The 14,243-nt window shown below is 34.7% G+C and overlaps 1 protein-coding gene across 14 annotated transcripts in view; it reads left to right on the forward strand.

Annotated features, from left to right (window-relative positions):
- Positions 1-14,243, forward strand: part of BBX (BBX high mobility group box domain containing) — a 379,187-nt gene that overhangs the window by 221,449 nt on the left and 143,495 nt on the right. For all 14 annotated transcript variants that reach the window (XM_043994822.1, XM_043994815.1, XM_043994823.1 and 11 more), the window contains 2 exons: positions 2,248-2,418; positions 7,857-8,099. In XM_043994822.1, the coding sequence (XP_043850757.1) occupies positions 2,257-2,418; positions 7,857-8,099 (405 nt within the window). In that variant the 5' untranslated portion in view covers positions 2,248-2,256. The remainder of the gene's footprint in view (positions 1-2,247; positions 2,419-7,856; positions 8,100-14,243) is intronic.

Consider the following 14,243-nt stretch of genomic DNA (forward strand, 5'->3'; position numbering starts at 1 on the left):
AAAAAAGTGGAAAAAAGTACAAGGAATCAGAAGAGGAAGAGCAGACGACCAGAGAGAACTGTGAGAGTTCAGTATTGTAGAAGCCAAAAGAGGAGTAGGTACCAAATGGAGAAGGCTGTCCCTGTAATGTTGAATAGGTTTTTGACATTGGGGATGTCTGTGTTTGTATGGTAAGGTATTCCAGATGTAGGGAAAGGAGTAAACAAAAGCATAGAGTCAGAGAAGAAAAGAATGTATTGAGAGGACTCAGTGAGTGTGTTGAAAGTTCATTGTGCCTGCACTATGTTATGTAAAGGGGAAATAATGTAGAATAAGGCAGGAGAAAACGGAAGTGAAATACAAATTAAGGAGGATGTTGAATGTTAGACTAAGGTGTTTGAATTATATACAGTGCCCATTGAATATATTTGAGGAGAACAGTAATGTGATAAGAGTTCTGCTTTAGTAAAATTGATTGGGCCAGTGGTATATAGAGTGGGTAGTAATGGCAAGAATCTGAAGGGATTAGGATGCTAAAGGAACTTGAATTAGATAGGAGTAGGACTATAACAGAAGGGATAGGTACTAGAGATGCTACCAAGAAGAGTCAATAAGATTCAACAGCTATAATCAGATATGGGAGGAAAGAGAGACTTTGGGGATGTGAAAGGTATTCTCTGCTAACAGAGACAGGGAAGTTGGGAAGTAGGGAAACTTACCTAGTGTATATTACCCTCTAATTTTGTTCTAAACAGGGGATTATAACATTCAACTCTAGTTAATGATAACAACATCAAAATACATTTGCTCAGAATATCAGTGGATTAAAGAAAACTTTAGCATTGCTTTATAGATGGAATAGATTCCTGAAAATCTGGAAAGCAGATACTTCTATATTGAATCATTTTCCCCCATTGTCTTCCTGTAGAGTGTGTGTTTTCTGAGGATAATAAAGTTGGATCCCAAATATGGTACATTCATGATATCATAGTTATAATAATTCCCTACCTAGATATAAATACTTCCAAAACAGTCTTGCAGTGTTTTATTTTCATAACAACAATCCCCAACAAATTCCATTTGACTTTGGACCATTACATGTCAAAGGTATTTGTGGAAGGAAAAGATGTCTCCATAATTTAATTTGGAAAATTGGAAAGTAAATTTAAACTCCTGCCCAACACATAATAAAAACTATATTTGAAAATAACACTTAACTTTCTAACTTTTTCATCAAGGAGTGACCTGCTTTTTAAAAAAATGAGTGCTTGCTTATGGCTATTTGGTAGCTTTGTATAGACAGTCAGTGTGGAATAAGTGGGTAGAATGGAATGCTGCCTCTGTTAAAGTCATTGCTAGAGATATTCAGCCGAAGTTATGGGCTATGGAAGTAGCATAGAGATATTTTTCAGACATATACATGGAGCAGTGATTTGCCTTCTTCTCATTTATTTATTTATTTATTTTTGGTGGGGCAACTGAGGTTAAGTGACTTGCCCAGGGTCACACAGCTAGTGTCAAGTATCTGAGGCCAGATTTGAACTCAGGTCCTCCTGACTCCAGGGCCCGTGCTCTATTCACTGCTCCACCTAGTTGCCCCATGATTTGTCTTCTAAGTAATGATGTTAGCACCCTTTTAGAGTCCATTGACCCATTTTCAGGTGGTGATTTTGTAAAAATAAATCTCTATTGAAGTAATTCTTGATTAATTCACAATAAAGATTCTAAGATTCTATTACCATATTAGATTATGTGTAATGTTGACTTACTTGCAGTCAGGTCTTTGGGGATGTTTTCTTTTTCAGGGCTGACAAATTTTGTGAGCCTACAAACTCACAGGAATATAATACATTAGTTATAATTCACTTCATGAGCTATGCAAATAAGATTGCATATATTTATTGGGCAGTTGCCTTCCTTTATTAAGTGAGTATATATCAGTGAGAGTACACAAAGCAGGCTTGCCTTGCTGTCATTTTTGAGACATCATGTTTGCTAGTAAGTTCTGAAGTTACCCAGTAGAAGAAAGGAAATGTGTATTAGCTTAATTTGGCTGAGTTGATATGAGTTTTGTTGTGACCTTTGGTTTTATTTAATCCAGTAAATCCCTGAGTGGGTAGATTAGTTTATTTAGTCATTAGAATATTAATTGGCTTAAAGTTCAAATGACTAAATAAACTAATTTAATCAAATTTTCTTTTGATTGTTCCTCTTCCTCCCTCTCTCCCTGACACAACCCAACACCCCCCCCCCCATCTCTTACTATAGGTCACAGTAATGAAAGGCAGTAATAGAAATAAGGATCATTCAGCAGAAGGGGAAGGAACTGGAAAACGACCAAAGAGGAAGTGTCTTCAGTGGCATCCATTATTAGCAAAGAAACTTCTTGACTTTTCTGAAGAGGAGGAAGAGGAAGAAGAAGAAGAAGATATTGATAAGGTAATTCCGTCATTCCATGAAGGTATTAGAGATTTATTGAGTTGCTTATAAAAAACACTTTATAGTCACATTTCCATTATCAACGGCACAGATTTAATTCTTGCTTTGCCCCATACCCTGAACCATCTCCAGAATGTTGAAGTAATATATACCTAGAAAACAACAACTACAAAAAGTTAATAACCAACTCAGCAAAATACTTTTATAGGAACCTATGTCCAAAACCACTTGTAATGTATTCTAGAACCAAATATATGTGGTCCTGAGATTTTTCTGTATCATAGCTTTCTGCTCCTTTGTATATGTAACGTATGCACTATGTCTCCCTGTGTTGTCTTAATGTATAGACATGGCTTGTAAGTAGCATGGAATCTGGCCACATTTGTGGAAAGGAAGAGAGCCAGGATCCATTCCTATAGCACCAGAAAATGAGCTTGAGAGGCAGAGACAGGCAAGTCCCAAGAACACTTTGATGCTATTTACTTATTTCTCTAGTCTCTAAGAGGGTCAAGGGACTCAAATTATATTTCTCTGTCCCTACTCTAACATCTCAGATAAATGGTTCTGAATTTTAGGAATTCAGAAGGTAAATTAATTCTGTTGTCATTCTTTTTTTAAATTTTATTTTCATAAAAGTATTTTATTATTTTCCAGTTACATGTAGAGATAGTTTTCAACATTTGTTTTTATAAGATTTCTAGTTTCAAATTTTTCTTCCTCCCCCCTTCCCAAGACAGCAAGCAATCTGATATAGGTTATATATGTACAATTACATTAAACATATTTCCGTATTAGTTATGCTGTGAAAGAAGAATCAGAGCAAAAAGGAAAAACCTTAAAAAAAGAAAAACAAAAAACATAGAAATAGATAGTATGGTTCAATCTGCATCTAGATTACATAGTTCTTTTATTCTGGATTTGGAGAGCATTTTCCATCATGAGCCCTTTGAAACTATCTTGGACCACTGTATTGCTGAGAAGAGTCAAGTCTATCACAGTTGACCAACACACAATGTTGTTGATACTATGTACAATGTTCTCCTGGTTCTGCTCATCTCATTCAGCATCAGTTCATGTAAGTCCTTCCAGGTTTTTCTGAAATCTGCTTGCTCATCATTTCTTACTGCACAATAGTATTCCATTACATTCATGTACCACAACTTGTTCAACCATTCCCCAATTGTTGAGCATACCCTCAATTTCCAATTCCTTGCCATGTGGTCTTTTTTTTTTTTTTTAAGTGAGGCAATGGGGGTTAAGTGACTTGCCCAGGGTCACACAGCTAGTAAGTGTCAAGTGTCTGAGGCCGGATTTGAACTCAGGTCCTTCTGAATCCAGGGTCGGTGCTTTATCCACTGCGCCACCTAGCTGCCCCCCCATGTGATCATTCTTAAGACAGACTAGTCCTTAATTTATTTATACTCACCATCTTAGCTCCTCTCCATCAAACTGTGATACACAAAAATTATCACAAATAGTAAATAGTGAGTAAACCCATTTAAATTCAAGCAAAAAGAAATCAGAGAAGTTACATAAATAAAACATACCAGAAAATATACAAGTATGAGTGTGCTCTTTAGATGAGAATGAGATAAGATTCTAAGCTTAAACCAAGAAAGAAGTCTTGTTCTCACTCAAAGAATTGTTTCTCTGAAGTTTTTGTAGAAGCAAGCTGGAAATCAGGAATTTGTTGAGGAGCTGGATTCTCTATATGTATAGCTTCCAGTGTCTTTCTCTCTCTACTCCCTGAAATGTACTCTCTCCATATCTCTCTTTCCTGAAGAGCCTTTGACTACAACTCTGTCCCTTACCCAGGAATGCAACATTTCCTCAGGATTCTCTTCACCAGTTAGTCAGTCACATTTCCTTTTCTTATACCAGCAGCATTTGCTAACTGCTCCAGGCTATATAGAAGTCTGCATACATGTAAATTCAATAAAATCCTACAGTTCTTGACTCAGTATGCAGAGAGTTCTGTGCACAGTTAGCAGTTAAATAAATGCAGAAATGTGGTATATTTAAAATTGTGTTTTAAACATAAGAACATAATATATGTCATCCTAAATTAATTAAGACAATGGACATTCAACAGTAGCATCAAGGGACAGCGTATAAAAGAACATGGTTATGTTCCCATATGAGAACATTAGTTGCTTAGGAATATATGCCGATGTTTCTTTTAGAAACTCATTTATAAATCTATTTTGCTATGAGCCCTTAAAATTATTTTCATGTTTACCCCATACCAACTCTTAGAGTAACAAGTTAGATCCTTAGCTTTATTATTTACCATATCTAGTAACTTGTCATTTTACTTGTTATATAGTTTCAACTTTTAACTTTTGCCCCTCCCTACTCAGTTCTGATATTCTGGGCCTTGGCAATGATGGTTTCACTCTTTCATAATTTCAGAAGTCTTTGTCATATTTAATCACATTCTCTCTTAGCTTGCTTCTTTGTGGATAGAAGTCCAGTGTTTTTTTTCTCTGCCCTATTCTAGAGCAGAGCTTCTTAAAATTTTTCCACTGATGACCCCTTTTCATCCAAGAAATTTTTACATGACTCCAAGTATATAGGAGTATAAAGTAGGTATACATAACCTTTTACTATTCCCAGATTTTTTGCAACCCCCACATTCAGTTACTTGACCTCATGTGGGGTTGTGACCCACGGTTTAAGAAGCTTAGAAGGATGTTCTATCTCCTTTGGATTTTTCCCTTTGAATTCCTTCCAACTTTGCCTTTTTTTAAAAAAAGAAGTGTGATATTCCAAATATACCATGATTTTATTCAAGATTAGGATGTTTTTTTTCTACTTCCTATTAATTCTGAATATTCTATAGGCCCTTTGAGAAGGACAGTTGGGTTCAGTACCTTCAAAAATGACTCCTAAATTGCTTTTATGGTTTATGTTGTTTATAACTGATATCTTAAACCCATTACAATTTTAGTTTTATTTATTTTTCCTTGATGAATTTCTTTTTGTTTTTTAAAGTTTAAACTTAATTTACTACTTTTCTTCCCTCTCACATAGCCTTTGAGAAGTCTTTCATAAATTTCATTCATTCAGCAACCATATTAAGTTCTTATTATATGTGAGACACTATGCTCAATGCTGTCAGTGTTAAAAGGAAATATAAAATGTGCTCACAGCCCTCCAGTCTTATGATTTCTTTGGGAGGATCAGTTATGCATGCAGATAATTACATCATGAGATAGTATATAAATGAGATGAGTTATTTGGAAGGTAAATTTTTGTAGATAGTCAAAAGGAGAGGGAATTGTGATTCATAGGATCAGAGGTCTAGAACTAGAAGGGACCTCAGAGGCCATCTAGTTAAGCCTGAATGAGGCCTAGGAGTTTAAGTGACTTGCCCAAAGTCTCACACTAATTATCAGACACAGAATTTGCCAGAGCTCCTGACTGCAGATTCATTGTTTTATCTATCTGACTGGAGTGGTTATGGAAAGTTTCACAGAGAAGGTAGATTCTGAGAAAAGCTTTGAAGAAAGGGAAAGACTTTGAATGTCAGAGATGGGATAGGGCATTTTATATTAAAAAAACAACTAATGGCATAAATAAAGAAGGGTGATGTTCAGGGGTTATGAAGTAAACTAAGTCATATATAAAACTTGAGAGGAACATGGAAGATAGATTTTCTTTCATTTTTATTTTCAGTTCTGAATTCTCTTCCTCCTGCCACTCCTCTTTCACCCATTGAGAAAGCAAGGGGTAAGGGATGGACACTTGTTACAAATACTTATAGACGAACAAAACAAATTCTCCTCATTAGCCATATCCCCCCAATTTTTTTTCAATCTGTACTGAGTCCATCACTTCTATCTGAAGTAGTTAGCATGTTTTCATTAGTCACAGACAGTTAGATGGTACAGTGCATAGAGTATGGGGCCTGGAGTCAGGAAGACACATCTTCCTGAGTTCAAATCTGGCCTCAGACATTTTCTAGCATGTGACCCTGAGCAAGTCACTTAACCCTGCTTTCTTCAATTTCCTCATCTGTAAAATGAGCTGGAGAAGGAGATGGTAAACCACTCCAGTATCTCTGCCAAGAAAACCTCAAAAAGGTATCAAAAGAATTGGACATGAGTCAAAAAGAAGAAACACAACCACTGACAACATGAGTGCTGTGGAATTGTGGTTGGTCATTGTGTTGATGAGGGTTCCTAAGTCTTTAACATTTGTTTGTTTTTATAAGATCATTGTCATTTTACAAATTGTTCTGCTGGTTCTGCCCACTTTGTTCTATATAATATTTGCAGGTTTCTCTAAAATTGTCCTTTTCTTTTCTTACAGAACAATGGTATTCTATTATATTCTTATACCATATTTCGTTCCACTATTCTCCGATTTCCCCCCTCAATTTCCAATTCTTTGCCACCACAACAAAGAGCTACTTATAAATACATTTTTTATGTATGGGCCTGGAGGTAGATTAATAAAAGCCTTCAAGGTCAGGCTAGTGAGTTTTGTTTTTTGTTTTTGGGGGCTTTTTGGGGTTTTTTTGCTTTGGTTTTTGTTTGTTTGTTTTTTAAATCTATACAGTAGCCAGCCATCAAGGGTTTTAGAACTTTGCAATGACACTCTCAGATCTGAACTTATGCGGGATGGATTACAGATGGGAAAGACTGAAGTAGAAGAGGTTGATTAGAAGGCTATTTCATTTGTCCTAGCAATAGATGATAAGAGGATCAAAAACTTGACTAGTGGTAATGAGAATAGAAAGAAAGGAAGGCATGAGTGTGAAGGACCTTGCAATGGGCTTTGCGACTGACTGAATGTGAAGGTTAATAGATAGGAGATTTAAGTGACTCTTGCTTTGTGTGCCTCTATGAGTTTAGCCCCCAAAGCTTTTTTGTTTAGAAGGATCAAAGGAGCATAGGTTTAGTTTACTCTGATCAATTACTCCTTCCACATCACATTTCCTTTCTTTATTACTGATATGTTAGTTAGTGGACTTGAAGATTTAATTGTAGCATTCTCTTTATTTTCTAGATGTTAGATTATCTCAGCACCAATTTCTGGGTAATGCCTCTCTTGATACCTGGAGAAAAATAATCCTGATCTGTGTTTGCTTTTTAATATTTAAACACTATGACATTTTCACATATGTTAAGTATTAATTAAGATATAAATACAAAATGCAAATTCAAATACAAAAAAGTGTATGGTTATTACTATAACATCTGAAAATATACAATGCCCATGGGATAAAATGATAATCAGTTCCCTGTGCCATTGTGACTATTTGTGTCAAAGTTGTTAAATACATCTAAGAAATCTATGCTTCCTCCACTAGTCTTGTTAATATGTTACAGCACTTCAGTTCTTTAGTTATTATACTATATTCTTAACTTTGCTATTTGGTGAAAAGGGAGAGTCTTGAAATACTTTGTCTTTTTCATTTTGTGTGCTAATAGGTCCAACTTCTTGGAGCTGATGGGCTAGAGCATGATGTAGATGAGACTGAAGATGATGAGTCTTCAGAGCAGAGAGCTCGTAGACCAATGAATGCATTTCTTTTATTTTGTAAACGCCATCGCTCCCTTGTTCGTCAGGAACACCCCCGGCTGGATAACCGTGGTGCTACCAAGATACTGGCTGATTGGTGGGCAGTTCTAGACCCAAAGGAAAAACAGAAATATACAGACATGGCCAAGGAGGTATGTATCATCCACAAAATGGTTAGCAACTATGATGGCTATGAGTTACTATGACAGTAACTCAATTAGGTATTTTTTTACTTTTTAAATGTTATTAAGTGTTTTTTTTTAATAGGTAGAAATCTATTTTCTGTCCTAAGCCTGACCCTGTTGAAAAAAAAAAAGAAAAACAAATTCCTTGTAACACATACATAGCTAAGGTTTTAAAAACATCTCATTCTGCTCCCTAAAGCTATCATCTCTTTGTGAGGAGGTAGATAGCATGGTTCATTATTGGTTCTCTAAAATTATGGGTGGTCATTGGGTTGATCATCAGTCTTACACCTTTCACATTTGTTTATCTTTGTAGTCTTGTTATTATTGTAGAAATTGTTGTCCGGGTTCTGCCCTTTTATCAGTATATAAAAGTTTTCAGAATTGTTCTTTTTCATAATACTGATGTCGTGGTATAACATTTTTCTTCTGGTTCTGCTCACTGCCCTCAAAATCAGTTCATATAAGACTTTCCATGTCCTTTTGAAATCATCTGGTTTTTTTTTTCCATTTATTGCCTTGGAATACAACAAGTAGTACTATTCCATCAGGTTTCTACATCATAATTTGTCTAGCCAATCTTCAGTTGATGAGTATCCATTTAGTTTCCAGTTTTTTGCCACCATAAAGAAAAACATTTAGTTGTTGAATTTATATTTATTAGACACTTATTCTGTCCTCAGAGTGAATCTCTAGCTATGTGACAGTGATATGAATGTAAGAATCTTGCCTGTTTTAGTTGTATCTCTTTATTCTATAAAAATACTCAAAAATATTGTTTGTAGTTGCCATTGGCAACTAATTTCCAAGATGCTTTTCCTCATTGTGGATGCTATTACTATTGGAAGCATACATTTAGCAGTCCTCTGCCATGAATTTAAGAAAAAAACATCATTAGATTCTTTATCCCCTGTGAATTTGACCCTAGAGAAAATCAGCTGGATATTAGAAATAAATTACTGTGGCAGCAGAGCCACTTCAATGGAAGAATTTCCAGGAGCTATGATGACTTGGCCTTGATTTACTCAAGTTAGGGCTTTGTAGAATCATTCAGTATTGTATACAACAAAGAGTACTGAAGTAGAAGTCAGGTGACATGGCTTTTAGGTCTGTCATTGCCCTCTGTATGTGACCTTAGCAAAATGATTTATCTTTTCTAGATCTCAGTTCCGCATGAAAAGTTGGATTAGATTGAACATGATTATGTAAAAAGCTAACTTATTTTTTGTCAAGTCTTACAGCTTAAGGGTTTAAACTTGTGCCTTTTCCCTCCCCAAAACCAAACCAAACCAAAACAAAAAGAAATCATGCTAGAACAAGGTGTATACTTTTTATTTTGTGCATATATACATATATACATGTACATATGTATATGTGTATATGCATATATGTACACACACATATGAAACCCAGTTTGTTTGAAGCACTTAATGTCAACCATTTCTAGGTGGGAAAATTATTCCAGAGATAGAACATTAATCTATGCTGGTATGATAGCAATTTCTATATTTCTTAAAGAAACCATCTGGGTTTTGTTCCCTAAATTGATTGAGAAAATAAATTAAATTCCTTTTACTGTGCCTTTTGTAATCAGGGCCTACATAACAGGAAGACATAAGAATATTTAATAGCTAAATATGAATGGAAATAAGTATCTTTTATTTAATGCTTCATCTCAGAGAAATAAGCCGTAGTTCATAAAAACAAACAAACAAACACACAATTGTTTAACCTCTGTGAGAAGCACAACCAGCAGGGGAGAAAATAGTGAGTTTCAAGTGACACATTTTATTAGATAGCTCAGTGTGGGGAAAAATAACATTGTCAGGCTCCGTATTTTTATAGAGTTGTTTAACAAGCTAACATGGAACATAAAAATTCCTCATAAAATGTTTTAAGATTTGTGCATCTTGAATGAATTATTATTAGCATAGTAGATATGTAATTAATGAATATGGAGTTTTATATGTTTTTGCATCTTTCTATCATTTTTGTTGGAATTATATTTAATAGTTATCGAAGCCAGGTTTGTTGTGATTTTTTGAATTAGAGAATTTTAAGACTAAATTCATTAAAAAAAAGACTTGTATTCTTTCAGCAGATGACCAGTAAGATATCAAACAGCAATATCTTTCCATTAAATAGACTTGTCATATATTCATATTTAAGTCTATACAGTAAACAAACAAAAAGAACCCATTATTTGAAAACTCATATTGAGCTCTGTTACACTTCTATAATTAAACACTTCAGTGTGTTTTTGGATTGCTGAGTAGGGACAACATACAGCCTTTTCCAAACAGATTGTTTGCCTTTTCTTAAACACAACTAATTTACAAACCCAATAGGTGGCCACTTTTAAGAGGAGGAAGTATTATTTTCATACAGGAAATCTGTGTCTAATTACTTAATTAGGTTCCCAATCTGACTGCTGAGACTTAATATTAAAGATAATATGAAATAATACCAAAACAATTTTCCACTGTGATGCTATTATAATGAAATTTCTTAATTTGACAACCCACAGTGCTATTAAAAGTGGTGACCTTAAAATTCATGGTCAGTCACAATTTTCCATTGTTTCCAGTAGTTTATAAGTCATTCATTGTTCAGTTTCCTGTGAAAGGTATTTGATAGATTCAGGTATTTTAGAATCATTATGTAGTTGATTTGTTCTCTGAAACTCTGAGCCATGATCCCACAGAAGGTTCAGATATAAAATTTAAAACATTCAGTATTTCTATTAGTTCTGTGTGTGTCATAACTTTAATTGAACTGTTGCCTCTTAAACATTGTTTTTGGCTGTGTATAATCTTTTTCAACTTTGGAGTAAAAAATATTCTTCCTTATTAAGAGACCACATTTTTTCAAGTGTGTGGCTGTTTGTAGTGGATTTTTAAGAGTCAGTTATTTTATTGATATCATTTGTTTTTTACATCAGGTAGATTTCCTCCTGTATCTCTCCTCCTTCCCTACCAAGTCATCCTTTATAACAAAGAATTTATTTAAAAAACAGAAAGGAAAAAGAGAGAAAAATTCACCAAGCCCAATCAATGCATTAAAAATATCTGTAGTTACATGCAATATACCCTGATCTCTGCAAAGGAGAAAGAGGAGGTACTTATATTCATATCTTTTCTTTGAAGCCAAACTTCTTTATAATTTGACAATATTCAATTTTAATTATTTTTGTAGCTGTCTTTCTTGTTATAACTACTATTTATATTGTTTTCTTCTGTTTACATCTTTTAAAATCATTTCATGTAAGTCTTTCTGTGCTTCTCTGGCTCATATGTATTGTTTCTTGCAGCACAGCAACATTCTAGTGCATTTACATATTACAATTTCTTCAGCCATTCCCCAGTCAGTAGCTCTCTACTTTGTTTCCAGTGTTTTGTTGCCACAAAAAGAGTTATAAATATTTTGGTGTATTTATTGCTTTTCTTTTTGCCAGTGACTTTCTTTGGGTATATTTCTAGCAAGGGATCAAATTTCTGGGACAAAATGTTTGAAGATATTAGTCACCTTATTTCCATAATTTCAGATTTCTCTCCAGTATTGTTGTGCCAATTCATAGCTCCCCTAACAATGCATTAGTGTGCCTATCTTTTTTCACAGCCCCTCCAACATTGACTATTTCTTTCCTTTGTGATCTTCACCAATTTGCAGGGTGTGCAACAAAATCACAAAGTTGTTTTGATTTGGCTTTTTCTTATTATTAGTGATTTCAAGCATTCCTTCAATAGCAGATATTTTGAAATTCTTGAAAACTCTGCCCATAACTTTTTACCACTTTTTTTTTATTAGGGAATGTCTTTTTGTTATAGTTCTAGGAGTTATCTATATATGTTGGATATAAAATTTTTATCAGAGATATTTGGAGAATGATTTTTTTCTAGTTGACTATTTCCCTTCTTTTTTGTTAGGAAAGCTTTGTAATTTCATATAAGCAAACTTAGCTATTTTATCTTTTGTAATTTATTCTATCTCTTGATTGGTTAAGAATTTACCCCCTTGGGGGCAGCTAGTTAGTGCAGTGGATAAAGCACTGGCCCTGGATTCAGGAGGACCTGAGTTCAAATCCGGCCTCAGACACTTGACACTAGCTGTGTGACCCTGGGCAAGTCACTTAACCCTCACTGCCCTGCCCCCCCCCAAAAAAAAGAATTTACCCCCTTTCCATAGCTGTAAAATGTTATATGGTGTTTTTTCTTCCAATTCTTAATATAATCTTAATATTTAAATCTCATTTCCATTTTAAATTTATTTTGGAATATGGCAGAAAATGTTATACTAAAACCTAATATCTACCAGATGATTTTCCAGTTTTTCCAGCAGTTATCATCAAATAGGGAGGTTTAGGTAATTTTTGTTTTGGGCTTTATTTACCACTAGGTGATAGAGTTCAATTATTTCTGATTCTTCTTCCTTCTCTTATCTGTTCTATTCATCTGCTTTTCTATTTTTAATGATTGTCATAAGATGTTGATAATTACAGCTGTTGACAGCATTTTTAAAGAATATTTCATTTGTTCAATCATTTCCAGTTGAAGGAAAATATTTGACAGCTTTTTTCCTACCTTGTTTTAAATTAGAATGGCTCAAAAATCAAACTTTTGAAACTTTAGAGAAATGTCTATGATGAAGAGCAATGCAAGTTTGGAGACAACATCTGTTTTTTTAACCTGATAGTTTGTACTAAGCCTTCCCAAAGTCTTTGGTATTGGCACATCCCCTGGTAAGGATCATGTGTAGGTAGCCCTTGGGTTTACTTGCATTTTGGTTCATGCTCTAGAACTGTTATTCCATGCAAATTTTCATGGCTTAATGGTTTTTTTGGGTGCTCTAAAGACATTTGCTTCTGAACAGGGTACAAGTAATTTTAAAATACCATTCTGAGCATGCAACCTATGCTAGTTTCTTAACGTTGGCAACGTGCATGATGGTGCAATGTTGTGAATGTTCACAGGTTCTGATTTCTGAATGTGCCACTGTAGTTAAGAGACTTATGACTAATCCAAAGGCAGAACAGTCAAGAAGTAGAAGTTATTTTATTTTAGCCTATTTAAATATTTTTATAAACTCAGAATAGATAGTCCACAGGGCCTCTCCAAAAAGAACTTATTGCATCACTTCACTCATCACTTGGACAGCATAATAGTCCTCAGAATTAATAATACAAAAGTCAAGTGCTCTGGTTTACATAGCTTTCATATGTCTTAATAGAGCCATTATAAAGGGAAGGATGAGGGATGGGATGGATAACTCCCATTGTTCTAAAATGGTATGTATGCAACTTTGCTAGGATATATCACAATTAGACACTTAAATATAGGTGAATGGCAAAGGAGTCATCCATTCCTTCATTGTTTCAACCAACTGTTGTTTATTGAGTAACTGCTACATTCAACATGTTATAATAATTACTACTACTACTACTACTACTACTACCATTTTATAAATGAGGAAACTGAAGTTAAGAAAGGATAAGTGATTTTTCCAGAGTTATTTAGCTAATAGAAGTGCCAAGTTCAGATTTGAACTCAAATTATTCTGACTCTGGGTCCAGCACTTTGTCTGAGATACCACTTAGCAGTTTGGTGTAAAGAATACAAAGATAAATAAGCCAGAAATGCATATGCTTTTTTGATTCAGGAACTCTTGAGTGTTATTTTCACCTACATATTAGTATCTGATTTTGACAAATCCATGTTAGAACACATTCATTAAGATTAAAATTTAGCAAATAAATGTTAGGGAAGCTGGCTGGTGCAAGTGGATAGAGTGCTGGGCCAGGAGTTAAGAAGACCTGAGTTCAAATCCAGCCTCAAACACTTAATAGCTGTGTGACCAAGGTTTGCCTCTGTTTCCTCATCTGTAAAACAAGCTGGAGAAGGAAATGGCAAACTACTCAGGTATCTTTACCAGGGAAATCCCAAAAAGGGTCATTGAGAGTGGGACGTGACTGAAAAGAACTAAACAAAAATAACACTTTAGAGTCAGCTAGGTGGCACAGCATGAGCTATACAGTGGCCTGTAGGGAGGAAGATCTGAGTTCAAATGTAGCCTCAGGCACTTACCAGTTGTGTGACCCTGAGCAAGTCTCTTAAC

This window comes from Dromiciops gliroides, chromosome 3 (assembly GCF_019393635.1).
Source record: "Dromiciops gliroides isolate mDroGli1 chromosome 3, mDroGli1.pri, whole genome shotgun sequence".
Lineage (NCBI taxonomy): Eukaryota > Metazoa > Chordata > Mammalia > Microbiotheria > Microbiotheriidae > Dromiciops > Dromiciops gliroides.